Here is a 22,806-nt window from a genome sequence, read left to right on the forward strand (position 1 = left end):
CCAATATTTATCCCTCAATCAACATCCCAAAAACAGATCACTGTGGAAGCTTCTGATGCTGCATTTCCTACAACAGTGACCCCGCTTCAACTGTACCTTACTGACTGTAAAGTGTTTTGGGACATCCTGTGGTCGAGAAAGGCTATATAAGTGCTATAAAAGTTTTTTTTAAAGCTTATTGCATGAGACACAGTGGTTAAATTTATCATCTGTCACTGTAAGGGAGTGAAAGGGACCCAATTCCAAACAGCAGGGTGTGAGGTGAGGTACAACTACCAGAAAGCAAGTAAATAAATACAAGCGTGTCAGGGCCCAGCTCAGAAGCAAAATGAATCACTTCAAGTAAAGTGGCAACATTGACATATCTTGCTCTATCGTAATAATGTTGAGGTCCGGACAGAGCAGGAATGTTTGATGAAGCGCTGATTGACAGGATGTGGTTACCTGTTGAACTGAATGAATACAAGGTTCCAGACTTCCAGAACATTAGGATCGTCCATGTTGACCAGGTGAGCAGCGTCACGCCCTCCGATACGATCGTAATGCATCTCACTGCAGGGGCCACAAGGACCAGTGTCACCCATCTCCCAGAAATTGTCCTTCATGTTTCCTGGCAGAATCCTTTCCTCAGCCATTCTGAACAGAAAGATACAATCAACTACATTTAATACATCAGCAAACAACCCAGGCCAATTTCGAATTATACTTCACTGTTGTATGTAGTGCAGAGCCAGAAGTGATTTGCTCTAATTAAGTCTTTTACTATTGCAAAGGTATTTTCTTTCTTATATTCTGCTCCTAAATACTTGACAAATGGTAGGAGTCCTTAAGCGATCCCAGAATAGGATCTTCTGGTCCACATTGCTGCCAAAGTCAATCCCAAATCTACATTGAGTTAGCCAATCTCAGCTAGGGCAGTAGCATGTAAGCACAGACGTTTCAAGCTTACTCCTCTAATATATTAACATAAAGCTCATTCTTCTAGTACATGCAGCTGGGGAGCTGTACAGGTCACCCTCCCTACAAAGGATCGGCAACTCCTTTTACATTCCCTTATTATTGGCTCAGCTATGATATTGGAAATGTTGCTAGCAGGGGACAAGAACAATAAGAATCACCCCTATTAGCATCTGGCCAACAATCAGCAAAGTCATCTCTAGTGGCCATATAGGCTTCAGCAATAATGAGTTAATTTTTCAGAATAAAATGCTTAGGTATAAAGGGGAATCCAGATAGAATACACATGGACATGTGGAACAGGACTGAATTAGAATAGGGTATAACAGACAGCTCCAATCCATTCCCATCAATAGAGATGTTGAGGAAAAGCATCAGAAGGCAACTAAAGGGGAAAAAAAAACTCTTCAGAAAATCTCACCCAAGATTTAGCCAGATTTGCTTGCATTCAAGGTCTGGTTCCAGCCCTGCTTTCTCATTCCCTCCAAAATAAGTCACATAAAGCCTTTCGATGGGGATCCCAAACTCTTTGGTCAGCAGCTCTAATGCCATCTCACAAGCCAGTGCCTACAATGACAGAGACAAAGGAAAAACAAATGTCACCCCCTACACACAATTACTGCAAATAAGGCCCTCAATTTCATCAAAAGAACCTTCTATTACTTTGAATAAAATTGCAGCATAGGTTGTATTTGTGGAGCATACCAAGGCAGACCAATTTCAATCAATAAAGTGAACAAATATAGTGCACTGTGAGTGGAGATGGCCTGTACTGGATAAGTTACTCTCCAATGTAATTTAAGGATTATGTAGGTTGTCTACTAGCAAATGACATAGCTATGATGTAGTGGCACTGATCCAAGGTGATGAGGACTTCCACTGCTACTTTGCGTTGTTAAGAGTTACACATATTTTTACATTCCTATTTTTGGGTTCATTACACTACCTCCAGCATGTCAACCAAATCACCACACGCAACAGCCACATTCCTTAATGATACCATGTGCAAGTATAAAGGCGAGTTCAAGTGCTGCTGTACCCCTCTTTTATCCTGTCAGGATATACTGTTGAATGGTGAGGGTCAGAGATCTTGCTGTGCAGCCCTTCAGGAATGGATTCCACACTTAACGCAAATGACAGAACCACCAAGGTGAATTAGTCCACACCTTCATCACACCCACCCACTAACCTCTAAAATATTCAGGAAGTGTCATTAACCATTAGGCTTTAACAATATCACAGCAATTTCTTGTTCTTTATTCACTTGTCTAAGGTAGCGTCTAAGAAAACCGCTTGCTTTACCTTGAAGTAATCACCAAAGGACCAAGAACCTAACATCTCAAAGAAAGTGTGATGATAAACGTCCTTCCCCACATCATCTAGGTCGTTGTGTTTCCCTCCAGCACGGATACATTTCTGAGTATTTGCAGCTCTCGTTAGTTTTGCCATTGGGTGGGATGGGTCGATAGTGTTCAGGAAAATTGGTTTAAACTGTAAAGGAAAAATAAATTAGAAAAATGGTTCTGGCAGTGAATATATGGTTTAATACTACACTGGGTAAAGGAGATAGGTTGAGGGGACCAGTACCAGTATATAGTTTGCAAAGCAGAAAATTCACTTGTATCTGCCCATCTCAGGATCAACTTGTGTAGATTACACACCCGGGTGAAAGCATACAATTCATGGCTGGGTTTGTGCATTTCATACATGATACGATGTTGGCTCCTGTATATATACAGTATACTAGATCAATACTGTAAACTAGGTAAATCCAACAGAGGGCGCTAGTGAGAAGTGACTGAAGCATTCTGGGAGAAGTCATCGCAGCCACCGCGACTCAGGAGGGAATCGAGAAGGACTCACTGTCAAAGAACGGAATAGCCCCAAACATTACATTGCTGTAGTGTTTCCATCCCTTCCTCCTCCTCAAACCTAAAAGAGAGAGGAAGAGGCAGTGCCTTCAGGAGTGCACCAGACATGCGAGGGACACTCTTTTGAAAGTGGATTTTAAAGAAAAAGCAGCTGATTGGTGAGTAAATCCTGGGAACAGACTCGGAGAGAGGAGCACTGAAGCGGTGAGTATAAATCTAGCTTACCTCGGGGATTCACGGCCTTGTCTCCAGGGAGCAGACTCGGAGAGAGGAACACTGGAGGGGTGACCTCGGGGCACAGAGTAACTGAAGTCAAAACTGAAAAAGTGACGTCACAGGAAAGCTGTGACCTGATTGGTTGGTAGGAAATCTGTACCAAATTTGAAAAAAAAAAACTGCAAAGCTAATTAATAAATTAATTATCTAAGTAGAGATGGCTGGGCAGGTGATGTGCTGTAGCTGTATGATGTGGGAGCTGGCAGATCCCATTGCAAGCCACATCTGCAGCAAGCGTTGGTTGCTGGAGGAACTCCGGCTCAGAATTGATGAGCTGGAGTCCGAGCTTCGGATGCTGCGGCACATCTGAGAGGGGGAGAGTTACCTGGACGCTTTGTATCAGGAGGCGGTCACACCCGGTAGATTAAGTACCTCAAGTCTGGTCAGTGGTCAGGGTCAGCAGGGTGTGACTGCAAGTGAGGCAAGTAGAGGGATCCTGTGTTCAGGAACAGAGGAGCCTCAGCTCTTGACCTTGTCCAACAGGTGCGAGGTACTTGCTCCCTGTGTGGATGAGGAAAAGGGCTGTAGGGAGGATGAGCCAGCTGACCACGGCATCATGGCACAGGAGGCCATTCAAGAGGGGGGAGCAAAAAGACAAGTGTTAGTTGTAGGGGATTCTATAATTTGGGGAATTAATAGCTTCCCTTGTAAGCAGGATCGAGAGTCCCGCATGGTATGTTGCCTGCCCAGTGCCAGGGTGAGGGACATCTCTGACCGGCTTGAAAGGATATTGGGAGAGGGAGGGGGAGGATCCAGTTGTTGTGGTCCACGTCGGGACAAATAACATAGGTAAGACTAGGAAAGAGGACCTGTTTGGGGATTATCAGGAACTAGGAACTAAATTAAAGAACAGGTCCTCAAGGGTTATAATCTCCGGATTACTATCCGAGCCACGTGCAAATTGGCATAGGGACGCGAGAATAAGGGAAGTAAACACGTGGCTAAAGGAGTGGTGCGGGAAAGAAGGGTTCCATTTCGTGGGGCGCTGGCATCAGTACTGGAACAGAAGGGATCTGTACCGTTGGGACGGTCTCCACCTGAACCGATCTGGGACCAATGTTCTAGCGCAAAGGGTAAATAGGGTGGTCAACAGGACTTTAAACTAGAAAGTGGGGGGGACGGAAGGGTAAAACTCCAAGAAGTATGACTAATGGGAAACAAAGCAGCAGGTTAGCATGTGGGGGGGTGGATTCAACTTCATGGAAAATTATGAAAAAACTGAAAAGAAAGGAGAGCCCAGGAGAGGCTATTAAACTCTTCAGAACACAAAATAGGACAGAGTGTTTGGAAAGGGCTAGGAATCTAACTTCAAGCACGTCAGATAAAGGGACGACAATGAGAAAGGGGACGGGAAATACAGGACTGAAGGTGTATCTGAATGCACGCAGTATACAAAATAAGGTCAATGAGCTTGTGGCGCAGATTGAAATTGGCAGGTATGATGTGGTGGGCATCACGGAGACATGGCTGCAAGGGGATCAGGACTGGGAGCTAAATATCCAAGGATATACATCCTATCGAAAAGATAGGCAGGTTGGCAGAGGGGGTTGGGTTGCTTTGTTAGTAAGAAATGAAATTAAATCGATAGCAAGAAATAACGTAGGATCAGATGATGTAGAATCTGTGTGGGTAGAGTTGAGGAACCGCAAAGGTAAAAAAACCATAATGGGAGTTATGTACAGGCCTCCGAACAGTAGTCAGGATGTGGGGCACAAGATACACCAGGAGATAGAAAAGGCGTGTAAGAAAGGCAAGGTTACAGTGATCATGGGGGATTTCAATATGCAGGTAGACTGGGAAAATCAGGTTGGTAGAGGATCCCAAGAAAAGGATTTTATGGAATGTCTACGAGATGGCTTTTTGGAGCAGCTTGTGGTGGAGCCCACTAGGGAACAGGCAATTCTAGATTTAGTGATGTGTAATGAGGCAAGTTTGAAAAAGGAGCTTAGGGTGAAGGAACCCTTAGGAGGAAGTGACCATAATATGATTGAATTTACCCTGCAATTTGAGAGGAAAAAGCTGGAATCAGATGTAACGGTATTACAGTTGAATAAAGGCAACTACAGAGGCACAGCAATGGCAGGAGTTTCTGGGAGTAATTTGGGAGACACAGCAAAAACTCATCCCTAGGAAGAAGAAGCATACTAAAGGGAGGACGAGGCAACCATGGCTGACAAGGGAAGTCAGGGACAGCATAAAAGCTAAAGAGAAAGCATACAATGTAGCGAAGAGCAGTGGGAAACCAGGGGATTTGGAAGCCTACAAAGACCAACAGAGGACAACTAAAAAAGAAATAAGGAGGGAGAAGATTAAATATGAGGGTAAACGAGCCAGTAATATAAAAGAAGATTGCAAGAGTTTTTTTAGATATATAAAGGGTAAGAGAGAGGCAAAAGTGGACATTGGGCCACTGGAAAATGACGCTGGAGAAGTAGTAGTGGGGAACAAAGAAATGGCGGAGGAACTGAATAGGTACTTTGCATCAGTCTTCACAGTGGAAGACATGAGTGACATCCCCAAAGTTCAAGAGAGTCGGAGGGCAGAGGTGAGTATGGTGGCCATTACCAAGGAGAAGGTGCTAGGAAAACTGAAAGGTCTGAAGGTGGATAAATCACCTGGACCAGATGGATTACACCCCAGAGTTCTGAAGGAGATAGCTGAAGAGATAGTGGAGGCGTTAATGGTGATCTTTCAGGAATCACTGGAGTCAGGGAGGGTCCCAGAGGACTGGAAAATCGCTAATGTAACCCCCCTGTTTAAGAAGGGAGTGAGGCAAAAGACGGGAAATTACAGGCCGATTAGCCTGACCTCGATTGTTGGTAAGATTTTAGAGTCCATTATTAAGGATGAGATTTCAAAATACTTGGAAGTGCATGGTAAAATCGGGCAACGTCAGCATGGTTTCATCAAGGGGAGGTCATGCCTGACAAATCTGTTAGAATTCTTTGAGAAGGTAACGAGTAGGTTAGACAAAGGAGAGCCAATGAATGTTATCTACTTGGACTTCCAGAAGGCCTTTGACAAGGTGCCGCACAGGAGGCTGCTCAGTAAGATAAGAGCCCATGTTGTTAGAGGCAAGGTACTAGCATGGATAGAAGACTGGCTGTCTGACAGGAGGCAGAGAGTGGGGATAAGGGGGTCCTTCTCAGGATGGCGGCCGGTGACTAGTGGAGTTCCGCAGGGGTCAGTGTTGGGACCACAACTTTTCACTTTATACATTAATGATCTAGATGAAGGAACTGAGGGCATCCTGGCTAAGTTTGCAGATGATACAAAGATAGGTGGAGGGACAGGTAGTATTGAGGAAGCAGGGAGGCTGCAGAAGGATTTGGACAGGTTAGGAGAATGGGCAAAGAAGTGGCAGATGGAATACAACGTGGGGAAGTGTGAGGTCATGCACTTTGGTAGGAAGAACAGAGGCATAGATTATTTTCTAAATGGGGAGAGAATTCAGAAATCTGGAGTGCAAAGGGACTTGGGAATCCTAGTCCAGGATTCTCTTAAGGTTAACTTGCAGGTTGAGTCGGTAGTTAGGAAGGCAAATGCAATGTTGGCATTTATTTCGAGAGGACTAGAATATAAAGGCAGGGATGTGCTGCTGAGGCTTTATAAGGCTCTGGTCAGACCACATTTAGAATATTGTGAGCAATTTTGGGCCCCGTATCTCAGGAAGGATGTGCTGGCCCTGGAGAGGGTCCAGAGGAGATTCACGAGAATGATCCCAGGAATGAAAAGCTTAACATGTGAGGAATGTTTGAGGACTCTGGGTCGATACTCGATGGAGTTTAGAAGGATGAGGGGGGATCTGATTGAAACTTACAGAATACTGAAAGGCCTGGATAGAGTGGACGTGGGGAAGATGTTTCCATTAGTAGGAGAGACTAGGACCTGAGGACACAGCCTCAGAGTAAAGGGAAGACCTTTTAGAACAGAGATGAGGAGAAACTTCTTTAGCCAGAGAGTGGTGAATCTATGGAATTCATTGCCACAGAAGGCTGTGGAGGCCAGGTCATTGAGTGTATTTAAGACCAAGATAGATAGGTTCTTGATTGGTAAGGGGATCAAAGGTTACGGGGAGAATGTGGTTGAGAAACTTATGATTGAATGGCGGAGCAGACTCGATGTGCCGAATGGCCTAATTTCTGCTCCTATGTCTTATGGTCTAAATTGTGTACCACAATTTACAGGGGAGGACCCATATTCAGGAGTTAATATTCAATTGCTTAGTTTCCCTGGAAGGTACAGGAGCTCTGCAATAGAAGCTCTGCAGTTTCTGATTAATACTAAAAATTCAAGGACCATCATTCCTGAACTTTGCCTCAAGGGAACACCCATTTTCTCTAGTGCAGAGGTCAAGAAAGATAGGATCCACAGTAGGCACAGGCACAATGACCCTATTCAAAAGAGGCAAATGATGTTCCTAGCTTCCTGCCTGATTTTCCTATTGCACTTCCAGCTGGGCATCAGAGTACAACATGGTGAACCGATCTGTGCCCAGGTCCCCACCACCTGGCATTTCTGTGCGTTCTAGTAACAAGCTGAAGGGCAAATCTCTCATTTCTCCTACCAGGTATAATAACCAAAGTCCAGCTGTCTGAAAACTGGAATTGTCCAAAAACCGGCCATTTTTGAAGTCGATAACTTGAGCCATTGCACGCTGGTTTGTGTCTGCTTAAAAAGTGCTTGCCCAGACTTGAGCAGGAGCAGCCACACTTAAAGGATGCTAACTGACATGCTGTCATACATCTTCAACCACAGCCGTTCACAAAGAAATCAATTTGAGTGACCGGACATTTCTGAAATAGCGCGCTGGTCAGGCACTGTACAGGCTGAATGTCCAAAATGCAGGAAAATCTGAAATCTGGCGCGGTTTCAGTCCCAACAGTGCTGGATTTTGGGCATTGCACCTGTATTTCATAACTCTGTTCTTTCTCTGGACTGCACTCAGAACATGGTTCAGAATATCTCTGGTTTGGTGTCACCTTTATGAAAGAGTTCTGTTTGAAAAGCTGGGTCATTTCCATTAACCTCAACATGTGATGCTGGCAGTGTCCTAGAAAGAATGAACCATGGCTGAAATAATGGGCAGAATTTTCTGCCCGTCGGGCGGGCGGGCCTGACCCAATCTCCGGCGGGCGGGGAGCCGATCCCCGCCGCCATTTTAAGTGGGCGGGCCAATTAAGGCCCGCCCAGCGTGACACCTGGCGGGAAGCACTATGCGCTTCCTGTGTGGGTGGGGGGGGGCAATTCCCCAAATGCAAGAGTGCGCTCTTTTGTGCATGCGCACGAAAGAGCTCACATCTCCCTGAGGCTACATGCTGCCTCAGGGAGATTGCTGAAAGTCGTACAAACGAGTCTGTTGTGCTGTAACCCCATTGTCTCTTAAAAAAAAGCCTAGTTTGGGATATGATCTAGTAATGTAATGTTTTAAATCTAGTAATGTGTAAAGAGGTAGGATTAATAAGAGATATCATAGTTAAGGATCCTCTAGGGGGTAGCGTACACGACATAGCACAGTTTCAAATTCAGTTTGAGGGTGAGCAACTCAGGTCTCAAACCAGTGTCCTCAACTTAAATAAGGACAATTACAGAGGTATGAAGAAAGAGTTGCCTAAAGGGGGCTGGGCTAATAGACTACAGGGAAGGTCATTGGATGAGCAGTAGCAGACATTTAATCAGGTATTTCATAACGCTCAGCAAAAATTTATCCCAGTCAAAAAGAAGGACTCGATGAGAAGGATAAGCCACCCGTGGTTAACAAAGGCAGGCAAGGAGAGTATCCAATCAAAAACTAAGGCATACAAAGCGGCAAAAACTAGTGGTAGGCCAGAAGATTAGGAATTTTTTAGGAACCAGCAGCGAATGACTGAAATGCTAATAAAAAGGGAGAAAATTGATTATGAAACTAAATTGGCAAGAAATATAAAAACAAACAGCAAGAGCTTCTACAGGTATATAAGAGAGTGGCTAAAGTGAGCGTGAGACCCTTGGAGGATGCGACGGGAGGGTTGATAACGGGGAACAGGGAAATGGCAGATAATTTAAACCAATATTTTGCATCGGTCTTCACGGTGAAGGACACTATTAATGTCCCAAAGGTATTAGATAAACAAGGAGTTATTGGGAGGAAAGATCTTGTAACAGTCTCTATTACGAGGGACAAGTATTTGACAAACTAATGGGACTTAAGGCAGACAAGTCACCAGGACCAGATGGCCTGCATCCAAGGATTTTAAAGGAAGTGGCTGCAGAGATAGTGGAGGCATTGGTCGAAATATTCCTGAACTCACTGGATTCCGGGAGGGTCCCAGAAGAGTGGAAAACCGCTAATGTGATGCTCCTGTTCAAGAAGAGAGGGAGGAAAAAAACAAGAAACTATAGGCCAGTCAGCCTAACATCTGTCATTGGGAAAATGCTAGAATTCATTATTAAGCAAGAAATAGCAGGACATTTAGAAAAGCTTAACACAATCAGAGTCAACAGGGTTTTGTGAAAGGGAAATCAGGTTTGACAAATTTGCTAAAATTCTTTGAGAATATAACAAGCAGAGTTGATAAAGGGGAACCAGTAGATGTAGTGTATTTGGAATTCCAGAAGGCATTCGATAAGGTGCCACATAAAAGGTTATTGCACAAGATAGGAGCTCACGGTATTGGGAGTAATGTATTAGCATGGAATGGAGGATTGGTTAACACACAGAAGGCAGAGAGTCAGGATTAATGTGTCTTTTTCAGGTTGGAAAGACGTAATTAGTGGAGTGCCACAAGGATCAGTGCTAGGGCTTCAATTATTTACTATCTATATTAATGACTTGGAGGAGAGGGGCAGAGTGCAATGTATCCAAATTTGATGATACAAAAATAAGTGGGAGGGCATGTTGCGAGGAGGATATAAGGAATCTACAAGGGGATATAGATAGGTTGAGTGAGTGGGCAAAAACTTGGCCGATGCAGTTTAATGTAGGAAAGTTTGAGGTCATGCACTTTGGTAGGAAGAATCAAAAGGCAGACTATTATTTAAATGTAGAGACACTCCAAAAAAGTGCAACAGAGAGGGATCTGGGTGTTCTTGTGCATCAAACACAAAAAGTTAGCATGCAGGTGCAGTAAGTAATTAAGAAGACAAATGGAGTTTTGGCCTGTTTTGCTAGGGGATTGGAGTTTAAAAATAGGGAAGTCTTATTACAACTGTGCACCTGGAGTACTGTGTGCAGTTTTGGTCCCTGTATTTAAGAAAGGGTACACTGGCATTGGAGGCAGTTCAAAAGAGATTCACTAGGCTGATTCCTGGGACGAAGGGGTTGACTTATTAAGAACGACTAAACAGGTTAGGCCTTTATCCATTAGAGTTTAGAAGAATGAGGAGCGATTGGATTAAAATGTACAAGATTCTGAGGGGGCTTGACGGGGTAGATGTTGAGAAGATGCTTCTAGTTGGGGGGGAAATCTCGACCTAGGCGACATAGTTACAGAATAAGGGGACACTCATTTAAAACTGAGATGCAAAGGAATTTCTTCTCTCAGTGGGTAGTGAAAGTCTGGAATTCTCTACCCCAGAGAGCTGTGGAGGCTAGTTCACTGAAAGTATTTAAAGAGGAGGTAGATAGGTTTCTGAAATATCGGGAAGTTGAGGGCTATGAGGAGCTGGCACGAAAGAGGATTTAAGACCTGGGGCAGATCAGCCATGATCTTATTGAATGGCAGGACAGGCTTGAGGGGCCGAAAGGCTGATTCCTGCTCCTGCTCCTTATGTTCTTATGATAGAGAAGCTTGTAAATCATACTACCCGAAAAACCAAAAAGCTCTTGGCTTTATACTTGGGATGGGATGAACCCTGTACGATTCAGTGTTTTATTTCTACAACAGTGTTGTGGAATTAGCAGTAAGTGAATGCGTTTGCTAAAAACTTTATCAAAACAAACTAAAAAAATATTCAGATGCAATTTTTTAATATTCAGAATTAAAGTCCACATGGAAACCATCTACCAATGGTAGATGGACCATCAATGATCATCTGAGATAGAAGCAGCTCAGCATTAGTGGGAAGATGATTGGGTTCATATTCTAGAATGAGTTAAAATGGAACGAAGGGTCTTCTTCATCCAAACCTATGCTGTCTAACTGCAACTGAATGGTGAAATGGAACTGGACCACACTCGTAACAGATACAAACTAAGTACAGGTTGATGCTCCCCCTATATATACACCGATATATAAACAAATTATGCACTAATATTCATACAGCTCAATTTCAAGGCCGTAAAGATGAAGGACCTACACACGAATGTGGCAATCTGTTGACCCACCTGGTTCATGCCGGCATTGGCGAACAGAAGCGTGGGGTCATCGAGAGGGATAGTCGCTGAGGAGTGGACATACTCGTGATTGTAACGTTTGAAGAAGTTAATGAACTTCTGGCGAATCTGTCCAGCATTCAGTGTGAAATCCATTTTGGAAACAATCCACAGGGTCTGAAAGAAATAATGGTCATCATTGAGTGCGTTATTGAAACTTTCTCTCCTTCTACCTCTCCTTCTTAGTGACTCTCGTTCTTCCTCCTTATTTTACTTCTGAGACAGTCTGTCCACCCTCAATATTGTGCATCACGAAACATTTGCACCGATCTGAATTTGACTGTGCTTTACAATACTTCCTTAAACCAGCTCTTCCTGGCACCAAACTCTGCTGAATGACTTACAAGAAAACTGGCCACTGCCCAATTCTGACATGTGAGATGGGCAGAAATTACTGTTGATATCTACAGTTTACATCCTGTTAAACTAAAAGTAAAACTGCAACAATTTAAATCAGTGCCCTAACGTCTCGGAGAATAGCTTGCTCACCAAAAGTAGAAGCATAAACTTGATCTACGTAGTGGACAGCCCTCATCCTGATAACTTCCATTATTTGACTGAAGTCTCCTTATCTTTTAAAAGAAGTTTTCCTTAGTTCTGGTGAAGAGTCATTTGGACTCAAAACGTTAACTATGCTCCTCTCCGCAGATGCTGTCAGACCTGCTGAGTTTTTCCAGGTATTTTTGTTTCAGATTTCCAGCATCCACAGTATTTTGCTTTTATCTTGCAGTTCGCTCTATTTAGTTTACCAAATCAAGTTCCCAGGTTGTGTAAATAAAACCCAATGCTCCCATTTTAAGAATGAGATATTCTTACAGAATCACAAAATAGTGCAACATATGAAGCCATTTGATTATGAGCTAACAAACCAGATAATCTGTTTTTAGTGATGTTGACTGAGGGATAAATATTGGCCAGGACCAATGATAGAATTTTACATTCGGGTTGTGGATGAGAAATTTGGGTTTGAAACTATAGCTGTGAACTTAAATAAAGGCAATTATAAGGATATGAAGCCAGAGTTGGCTAAAGTGGAAAGGAAAAACAGGTTAAAAGGTAAGACAGTAGAGAAACAGAGGCAGACATTTGAGATACTTCATAACCCTCAACATAGCTATATTCCATTGAGAAAGGAATACTCTACAATAAGGATGCACCATCCGTGGCGATCAACTGAAGTTTAGAATGATATCAAATTGAAAGAAAAGATGTACAATACTGCGCAGTGGTAGTCCAGAAAATTGGGAAAATTTTAGAAACCAGCAAAGGATGACTGAAAAAAAAAGGGAGAAATTGGTGTATGAGAGAAAACTAGCAAGAAATATAGGCAGGAGGAGCTTCTACAAGTATATAAAAAAGAAAAAACAGTAGCAACAGTGAATGAGCATTGGTCCTTTAGTGGGTAGGACTAGGAATTAATAATGGAAAACAAGGAAATGACAGGCTTTGGACATGTATTTTGTATCTGTCTTCACATTAAAAGCAACAGAAGAATTGTAGAAAATCAGGGGGGAAAAATGAAGAGAGGGACTTAAAACAATTACAATCACTGGAGGATTAAGTGCATGGAAAACTAATGGAACTCGAGGCTGACAAATTTCTTGGGCCTGACAGCCTGCACCCTCGGGTCTTAAAGGAATGGCTGCAGAGATAGTGGGTGCATTGGCTGTAATCATCCAAAATTCCCTAGATTCTGGAAAGGTCCCAGCAGATTGGAAAACTGAAATTGTAATATCACTATTCAAGAAAGGAGGGTAATAGAAAGCAGGAAACTATAGGCCAGTTAGTCCAACACCCATCATTGGGAAGATGCTAAAATCCATTGTTATGCAGGTAGTAGCAGAACATCTAGAAAATCATAATACGATTAGGCAGAGTGAACATGGTTTTGTGAAAAGGAAAATAGTGTTTGGTAAAGTTATTCAAGTTCTTTGAGGATGTAACAAGCAGGGTGAATAAAGGGGAACCAATAGGTATAGTGTATTTGGATTTGGATAAAAGGCATTCGATAAGGCGCCACATAAAAGATTACGACACAAGAGCGCACGGTGTTGGGGTGACATATTAGTGTGGATAGAGGATTGGCTAACTAACAGGAAACAGTCAGGATAAACAGATCATTTTTAGGTTGGCAAACTGTAACTAGTGCAATGTCGTAGGGATCAGCAATTGGGTCTCAACTATTTACGATCTATATTAATGACTTGGGTGAAGGGACCGACTGTATTGTAGCCAAATTTGCAGATGATACAAAGAAAGGCAGAGAAGCAAGTTGTGAGGAAGGTACGAGTCTGCAAAGGAATTTGGTAGGTTAAGTGAGTGGGCAAAAATATGTTGGAGTGTAATGTGGGAAAACGTGAGGTTGTCCACTTTGGCAGGAAGAACAGAAAACCGGAATTTTATTTAAATAGAGAGAGATTACAGAATGCTGCAGTACAAAGGGATCTGGGTGCCCTCGTTCAAGAGTCACAAAAAGTCATCATACTGGTACAGCAAGTAATAAAAAGACAAATGGAATGTTGGCCTTTATTGTAAGAGAAATGGGTTATAAAAGTAGGGAGGTCTTGCTGCAATTGTGCAGGGCATTAGTGGGACCACACCTGCAGTAGGTGGTAACTCCTCCTGGTTACCACCTACTGCACCCCCTCAGCTGATGAATCAGTGCTTCTCCATGTTGAACACCACTTAGAAGCACTAAGGGTGGCAAGGGCACAAAATATTCACTGGGTGGGGGACTTCAATGTCCATTACCAACAGTGGTTCGGCAGCACCACTACTGACCGAGCTGGCCGACTTCTAAAGGACATAGCTGCTAGGCTGGGTCTGCAGCAGGTGCTGAGGGAACCAACAAGAGGGAAAAACATACTTGGCCTCGCCTTCACCAATCTACATATCACAGATGCATCTGTCCCTGACAGTATTGGTCGGAGTGACCACCGCACAGTCATTGTGGAGACAGAATCCCATTTTCACATTGAGGATATCCTCCATCATGTTCTGTGGCACTACCACTGTGCTAAACTGGATAGATTTCAAACAGATCTACCAATTCAAGACTGGGCACTGTGGCCATCAGCAAGATTGTATACAAACGCAATCTGTAATTCCATGGCCCAGCATATCCCCCATTCTACCATTACCATCAAGCTGGGGTACCAACGCTGGTTCAATGAAGAGTGCAGGAGGGCATGCCAGGAGCAGCACCAAGCAGACCTAAAAATAAGGTATCAACCTGGTGAAGTTATAACACAGGACTACTTGTATGCAAAACAGTGGAAGCAACCTGCATTAGACAGGGCTAAGCAATTCCACAACCAACGGTTGAGATCTAAGCTCTGCAGTCCTGCCCTGCCACATGCAATCATGAATGGTGGTGGACAATTAAACAACTAACTGAAGGGGTAGGCTCCCCAAATATCCCCATCCCCAATGATGGAGGAGCCCAGCACATAAGAACAAGGAGCAGGAGTAGGCCAGTCAGCCCCTCAAGCCTGCTCCACCATATAATATCACGGCTGATCTGACAGTAATATGAAATCTGCATCCCACCTACCCCTGATAACCTATCACCCCCTTGTTTACCAAGAATCTATCCGTCTCAGTGCAAAAGACAAGGCTGAAGTATTTGCAGCCATCTTCAGCCAGAAGTGCTGAGTGGATGATCCATCTCGGTCTCCTCCTGGGATCCCCAGCATCACAGATGTCAGGCTTCAGCCAATTCAATTCATTCCATGTGATATCAAGAAACGGGTAAAGGCACTGGATACAGCAAAATCTATGGGCCTTGATAACATTTTGGCAATAGTACTGAAGACTTGGCTCCTGAACTAGCCACATCCTTGGTCAAGCTATTCTAGTACAAATACAACAGTGGCATCCACCTGGCAACGTGGAAAATTGCCCAGGCATGTCCTGTACACAAAAAGCAGGACAAATCAAACCCAGTAATCTAACCCCATCGGTCTACTCCTGATCATCAGCAAAGTGATGGAAAGTGTCGTCAACAGTGCTATCAAGCAGCACTTACTCAGCAATAACCTGCTCACTGACACTCAGTTTGAGTTCCGCCAGGGTCACAGCCCCTGTCCTTATTACAGCCTTGGTTCCGAACATGGACTAAAACACTTCACTTGCACCTCCTTCAATTTGGTCTACTGCATTTGCTGCTCCCAATGCAGTCTCCTCTACATTGGAGACACCAAACACAGACTGGGTGACCGCCCTGTGGAACACCTTCGGTCTGTCCGCAAGCTTGACCCAGACCTTCCTGTCGCTAGCCATTTCAAAACACCGCCCTGCTCTCATGCCCACATGTCCATCCTTGGCCTGCTGCAATGTTCCAGTGTAGCCCAACGCCAACTGGAGGAACAGCACCTCACCTTCCGATTAGGCACTTTACAGCCTTCTAGATTTAACATTGAGTTCAACAACTTCAGACCATGAACTCTCTCCTCCATCCTCACCCCTTTTTTCAATATTCATTTTTATTCTTTAATTTTTATTTTTTAATCCACATTTTTAATCATTTTTTTTATTCATTGTTTTATCTTTTACCTTTTATCTTATTTTCGATCTTTTTTCCCATCACACCCCCACTAGGGCCTTCTGTCACTTGTTCATGTTGTTCTTTCCAGAGTGCTTACCTTTGTCCTGCTATTATCACATTCTGCTTTCTTACCTTAATGCCACCATCAGCACCTCCTTTAGCCAGTACCACTACCATTAACACCCCTTTGTCCTTTTGTTCATGACATCTTTGCCAATCTCTCCTTTGCCTCCACCTATCGCTGGCCTTCTATCCAGCTTCAACTGCTCTACCCCCCACTTAAACGGTATAAATTTCATCACATTTTTACTTCTCTTTAACTCTGAAAAGTCATATGGACTCAAAACGTTAACTCTGTCTTTCTCTCCACAGATGCTGTTAGACCTGAGTTTTTTCAGCATTTTCTGCTTTTGTTTCAGATTTCCAGCATCTGCAGTATTTTGCTTTTATCAAGAGGTGATGCACTGCCCTGGACATCAAGGCAGCATTTGGCCGAGTGTGGCATCAAGAAGCCCTGACAAAACTAAAATCAAAGGGATTCGGGGGGAAATATCGCCACTGGCTGGAGTCATACCTAGCACAAAGGAAGATGGTTGTGGTTTATGGAGGTCAATCATCTCAGTCCTGGGTACATCGCTGCAGAGTTCCTCAGGGTAGTGTCCTTGGCCCAACCATCTTCAGCTGCTTCATCAATAACCTTCCTTCCATCATGAGGTCAGAATTGGGGATGTTTGCTGATGATTATACAATGTTTAGCACCATTCACGACTCCTCAGATACTGAAGCAGTCCATGTGCAAATACAGGAAGACCTGGACAATATTCAGGCGTGTGCTGATAGGTGGAAAGTAACATTTGCGCCACACAAGTGCTAGGCAATGACCATCTCCAATAAGAGAGAATTTAACCATTGACCCTTGACATTCAATTGCATTACCATCACTAAATCCCCCACTATCAACATCCTGGGTGGAGGGGGGGGGGGGGGGGTAGCATTGACCAGAAACTGAACTGGGTGAGCCATTTAAATACTATGGCTGCCAGAGCAGGTCAGAGGCTGGGAATTCTGCAGTGGGTAACTCAGCTCCTGACTCCCCAAAGCCTATCCACCATCTAGAAATCAGAAGTGTGATTAAATATTCTCCACTTCCTGGATGAGTGCTGCTCCAACAACACTCAAGAAGCTCAACGCAATCCAAGACAAAGCAGCTCTCTTGATTGGCACCCATCCACCACCTTCAACATTCACTCCCTCCACCATCAAAGCAGCAGCAGTGTGTACAATCTACGAGATGCTCTGCAGCAACTCATCAAGGCTCCTTTGACAGCACATTCCAAACCCACGATCTCTACCACCGAGAAGGATAAGGACAGCAAATACATGGGAACACCATCTTGACTTGGAAATATATCGCCATTCCTTCACTGTCGCTGGATCAAAATCCTGGAACTCCCTTCCTAACAGCACTGTGGGCATTCCTACAACACAGGGACTGCAGTGCTTCAAGAAGGCAGCTCACCACCACCTTCTCAAGGGCAATTAGGGATGGGCAATAAATGTTGGCCTAGCCAGTGATGCCTACATCCCATGAATGAATTACAAAAAAGTTCTGGTCTCCTTATTCAAGGCAGGGTATATTTGCATTAGAAGCAGTTCAGAGAAGGTTCGCTTGGCTGATCTCTGGGATGAAGGACAGGTTGTGCAGTTTAGGCCTGCATGGATTTTAGAAGAATTGAGAGATGATCATATTGAAACATAAAAGATCCTGAGGGGGGTTTGATGATGGCGGAGTGGTAATGTCACTGGACTAATAATCCAAAATTCAATCTAATGCTCTCGGGACCTGGGTTCAATTCCCATCATGGCAGCTGGTAGAATTTAAATTCAGTTAATAAATCTGGAATATAAAGTTAGCCTTAGTAATGGTAACCATGAAACTATCATTGATTGCTGTAAAAACCCATCTGGTTCACTAATGTTCTGGAGGGAAGAAAATCTGCCATCCTTACCTGCCCTACATGTGACTCCAGATCCACTGCAATGTGGTTGACTCTTAACTGCCCTCTGAAATGGCCTAGCTAGCCACTCAGTTCAAGGGCAATTAGGGATAGGTAACCAGCGACAGCCACATCCGATGAAAGGATAAAAATAGATGCTGAGAGGATGTTTCTCCTCGTGGGGGAAACAGTTTCAAAATAAGGGGTCTCCCATTTAAGACAAGATGAAGGACAGTTTCTTCTCTCAGAAGGTCCTTACTTTTTGGAATTCTCTTGCACAGAGAGCAGAGTAGTAGTATTCTCAGTTCTCACTCACAGACCTGAAACCGAACCAGAAACAGTCCCACTATATCCTTGGGAAATAAAAACGCAAACGGGTTAGAACTGGTTCCTTACCGAGTGCCGAAGCCCGGCTCCCGCTTAGCTGCTCAGACCGCGGCCCGCAGGTTCCTCAGCAACAGCCGCCAGCCACCGAACAGGTCATTGAGTATATTCAAGGCCAAGTTAGGCCTAGACAGGTTTTTCATCAACAAGGGAATCAAGGGTTATGGTGACAGGCAGGTAATTGGGGTTAAAGCCATAATCAGGTCAGCCATGATCTTAGTGAATGGCAGAGTAGGCTTGAGGGGCCCAATGGTCTGCTCCTGCTCCTAAATCCAATGATCTTCAGAGAGCAGAGTGAGTTTCGCCCATTAATCCCCAGGATTGCACTGGAATGTCAGCCTTGATTATGTGAATCTCTGGAGTGGGACTTGAACATAATGCTGTCAAGGAGCAGGGTGTATAATACCGGCCAGATATATATACATATATACCTATATAATACCAGTGCTGCCAGCAGCCGCTCATGCCCTGCTCCCACTGATGGGCCGCAGCACCGGCTCAGATTGGAGTAACTCAGCCGTTTAGGCTGCACTCACAGACCTGAAACCGAACCAGAAACAGTCCCACTATATCCTTGGGAAATAAAAACGCAAACGGGTTAGAACCGGTTCCTTACCGAGTGCCGAAGCCCGGCTCCCGCTTACCTGTTCAGACCGCGGCCCGCAGGTTCCTCAGCAACAGCCGCCAGCCACCGGCCACCAAACACCACAGCTCCCGCCTCTAATCCTATTGGCCGAGCCGGTTTCATGGGGCTGGAATTGCAGACTCTGATTGGCTCAAAGACTTGTCAGTCCAGGTCCTGGCTCCGCCCCACCCAGGCTGATGCAACCGGGCCCACGTGATGCGGGGCATGCCCGGGACGAGCTGTCAATCAATCAGTGTTACAGCCTGGATAAAAGCAAAACACAAATAATAAAAATACCTGGAAAAACTCAGCAGGTCTGGCAGCATCTGCGGAGAGGAGCACAGTTAACGTTTCGAGTCTGTATGACTCTTCAACAGAACTAAGTAAAAATAGAAGAGAGGTGAAATATAAACTGGTTTAAGGGGGTGGGGCGTGGGGTGGGACAGGTAGAGCTGGATAGAGGGCCAGTGATAGGTGGAGATAACCAAAAGATATCATAGACAAAAGGTCAAAGAGGTGTTGAAGGTGCTGATATTATCTAAGGAATGTGCTAATTAAGGGTAGAAAGCAGGACAAGCAAGGTACAGATAGCCCTAGTGGGGTGGGGTGAAGGAATCGAAAAAGGCTAAAAGGTAGAGATAAAACAATGGATGGAAATACATTTAAAAATAATGGAAATAGGTGGTAAAAGAAAAATCTGTATAAATTATTGGAAAAAAGGGGTGGGGGGATCGGAAAGGGGGTGGGGATGGAGGAGAGAGTTCATGATCTAAAAATGTTGAACTCAATATTCAGTCCGGAAGGCTGTAAAGTGCCTAGTTGGAAGATGAGGTGCTGTTCCTCCAGTTTGCGTTGAGCTTCACTGGAACAATGCAGCAGGCCAAGCACGGACATGTGGGCATGAGAGCAGAGTGGAGTGTTGAAATGGCAAGCGACAGGGAGGTCTGGGTAATGCTTGCGGACAGACCAAAGGTGTTCTGCAAAGCGGTCACCCAGTCTGCGTTTGATCTCTCCAATGTAGAGGAAACCGCATTGGGAGCAACGAATGCAATAGACTAAATTGAGGGAAGTGCAAGTGAAATGTTGCTTCACTTGAAAGGAGTGTTTGGGCCCTTGGACGGTGAGGAGAGGGGAAGTAAAGGGGCAGGTGTTGCACCTTCTGCGGTTGCATGGGAACGTGCCGTGGGAGGGGGTTGAGGTGTAGGGGATGATGGAGGAGTGGACCAGGGTGTCCTGGAGGGAATGATCCCTGCGGAATGCCGCCGGTGGGGGGGTGAAGGGAAGATGTGTTTGGTGGTGGCATCATGCTGGAGTTGGCGGAAATGGCGGAGGATGATCCTTTGAATGCGGAGGCTGGTGGGGTGAAAGCAAAACACTGCGGATACTGGAAATCTGAAACAAAAACAGAAAATGCTGGAAAAACTCAGCAGGTCTAACAGCATCTATGGAGAGAAAAAAAGAGTTAACATTTCGAGTCCGTATGGCTCTTCTTCAGTCATACGGACTCGAAATGTTAAATGTTTTTTTCTCTCCACAGATGCTGTTAAACCTGCTGAGTTTTTCCAGCGTTTTCTGTTTTTGTGTACTGTTAGTGCCTGTACACAGGGAGGGCCACAAAGACTGTAGCCTGCAAATCACAGCAGCAACTTGCATTTATATGGGGCCTGTCTTATCTTAAAATTTCACAGACATTGATACAGAAGGGAACTGAAAAGTCACATTAAAAACTCAGAGCAGGTCAGAGGCTGGGGATTCTGAAAGTAACTCATCTCCTGACTTCCCAAAGCCCAACTAAAAGGTGCAACACCTCCCCACTTGCCTGGATGAGTGCAGCTCCAACAACACTCAAGAAGCTTGACACCATCCAGGACAAAGCAGACCACTTGATTGGCACACCATCCGCCACCTTAAATATTCACTCACTCCACCAGCAATGCACGGTGGCAGCAGTGTATACCATCTACAAGATGCACTGCAGCAACTCACCAATGTTCTTTTGAGAGCACCTTCCAAACCAACAACCTTTACCTGCGAGTTACTCGCAGAATTGCCAGCCTCTGACCTGCTCTGAATTTTGATGTCTCCGTTATCATCTTCCCTGTTGCTGGCTCAAAATCCTTGAACTCCATTCCTAGCAGCACTGTGGGTGTACCTACACCACAGGGACTGCAGTGGTTCAAGAAGGTGGCTCACCATTGGGAATGGGCAATAAATGCTGACCTTGATAATAAATGACACCCACATCCCGTGAGTGAATAACCAAAAGATAATGCGGATGCTGGAAAATCCAAATAAATACATAGAAATGTTCAGCAGCCTTTCCACAGATGCTACCTGACCTGCTGGCCATTTCCAACAATTTCTGTTTGCCTTTCTCTTCTAACTAATCACTAGTGTTATTGTAGGTAAAGATGGTACAGCCAGTTTGTGAACAGCTTCACAGTATCACAGAATCTTCTCAATGCAGAAGGAGGCCATTTGGCCCATCAAGTCTGCACTGGCTCTCTGAAAGAGTATTCCACCTAGTCCCACTCCCCTGCCTTATCCTCATAACCTTGTACATTCATTCTTTTCAGGTAGCAATCCAATTCCCCTTTGAATACCTCAATGGAACATGCCTCCACCACTCTTTCAGGAAGTTCGTCCCAGACACCAACGACCCTCCGGGTGAAAAAAGTTTTCCTCCCATCACATTTACTCTTTTTGCCAATTATTTTGAATCCATACCCTCTAGTTCTTGATGACCTCTTGAGTGGGAACAGTTTCTCACTATTTACCCTGTCCATACCCCTCAGGATCTTGAATACCTCTAACAAGTCTCCTCTCAGCCTTCTTTTCTCCAAGGAAAACAGTCCCAACCTCTCCAATCTAGCCTCATAGCTACAGTTCTTTATCCCGGGAATCATTCTTGTGAAATCTTCTCTGTACTCTCTCCAATACCTTCATATCCTTCCTCAAGCGTGGTACCCTGAACTGGATGCAGTACTCCAGATGAGGCCTAACTAGTACCTTATACAAGTTCAACATGATCTCCTTATTTGTGTACTCAATGCCCCTATTAATAAAGCCTAAGATACTATATGCTATATTAACTGCTCTCTCAACATGCCTTGTTGCCTTCAATGACCTATGTACATATACACCGAGGTCCATCTGTTCTTGCACCTACTTTAGGGTCTCTCCCTTTATTTTATACTGTCTCTTCACATTCTTCCTGCTAAAATCGATAAACTCACACTTCTCTGCATTGAACGTCATCTGCCACTTGTCTGCCCAATCCACCAACATGTCTATGTCCTTTTGAAGTTTAAGACTATCTTCATCACAGTCGACAACATTTCCAATCTTCGTATCATTTGCAAATTTTGAAATCATGCCCTATACACCACAATCTAGGTCATTAATAAATATCAGGAAGATCAAGGGTCCCAACACTGACACCTGGGGAACTCCACTATGGACCTTCCTCCAATCTGAAAAAAGTCATTTATCACTACTTTTTGTTTCCTGTCACTCAGCCAATTTCTTATCCAAGTGCCTACTTTCCCTTTTATTCCATGAGCTAGAATTTTACTCACAAGTTTGTTGTGTGGCACTGTATCAAATGCCTCTTGAAAATCCATATATACCACATCAACAACATCAACCTTCTCTGTTACCTCCGCAAAAAAACTCCAGCAAGTTAGTCGAATGTGATTTTCCCTTAAGGAATTCAAGCTGGCTTTCCTTAATTATCCAGCATTTGTCTAAGTGACTATTGATTTTATTCCAAACTATAGTTTCCAGAAGTTTACCTG

At 44.3% G+C, this 22,806-nt stretch overlaps 1 protein-coding gene across 3 annotated transcripts in view; it reads right to left on the bottom strand.

The window, feature by feature from the left end:
- The window catches only part of aars1 (alanyl-tRNA synthetase 1), a 74,493-nt gene extending 55,387 nt beyond the window's left edge, over positions 1-19,106 (bottom strand). Inside the window, exons 1-5 of one of the 3 annotated variants that reach the window (XM_078543924.1) lie at positions 19,029-19,106; positions 11,410-11,574; positions 2,260-2,448; positions 1,379-1,524; positions 445-636 (exon numbers count right to left, since the gene is read on the bottom strand). In XM_078543924.1, the coding sequence (XP_078400050.1) occupies positions 445-636; positions 1,379-1,524; positions 2,260-2,448; positions 11,410-11,553 (671 nt within the window). In that variant the 5' untranslated portion in view covers positions 11,554-11,574; positions 19,029-19,106. Of the gene's footprint in view, positions 1-444; positions 637-1,378; positions 1,525-2,259; positions 2,449-11,381; positions 11,575-18,396; positions 18,471-19,028 lie in introns of those variants that run through there. The other 2 variants (XM_078543923.1, XM_078543925.1) reach the window with 2 other exon arrangements.
- Between the last annotated feature and the right edge of the window lie 3,700 nt (positions 19,107-22,806).

The sequence above is a fragment of the Cetorhinus maximus genome, chromosome 6, assembly GCF_964194155.1.
Source record: "Cetorhinus maximus chromosome 6, sCetMax3.hap1.1, whole genome shotgun sequence".
Lineage (NCBI taxonomy): Eukaryota > Metazoa > Chordata > Chondrichthyes > Lamniformes > Cetorhinidae > Cetorhinus > Cetorhinus maximus.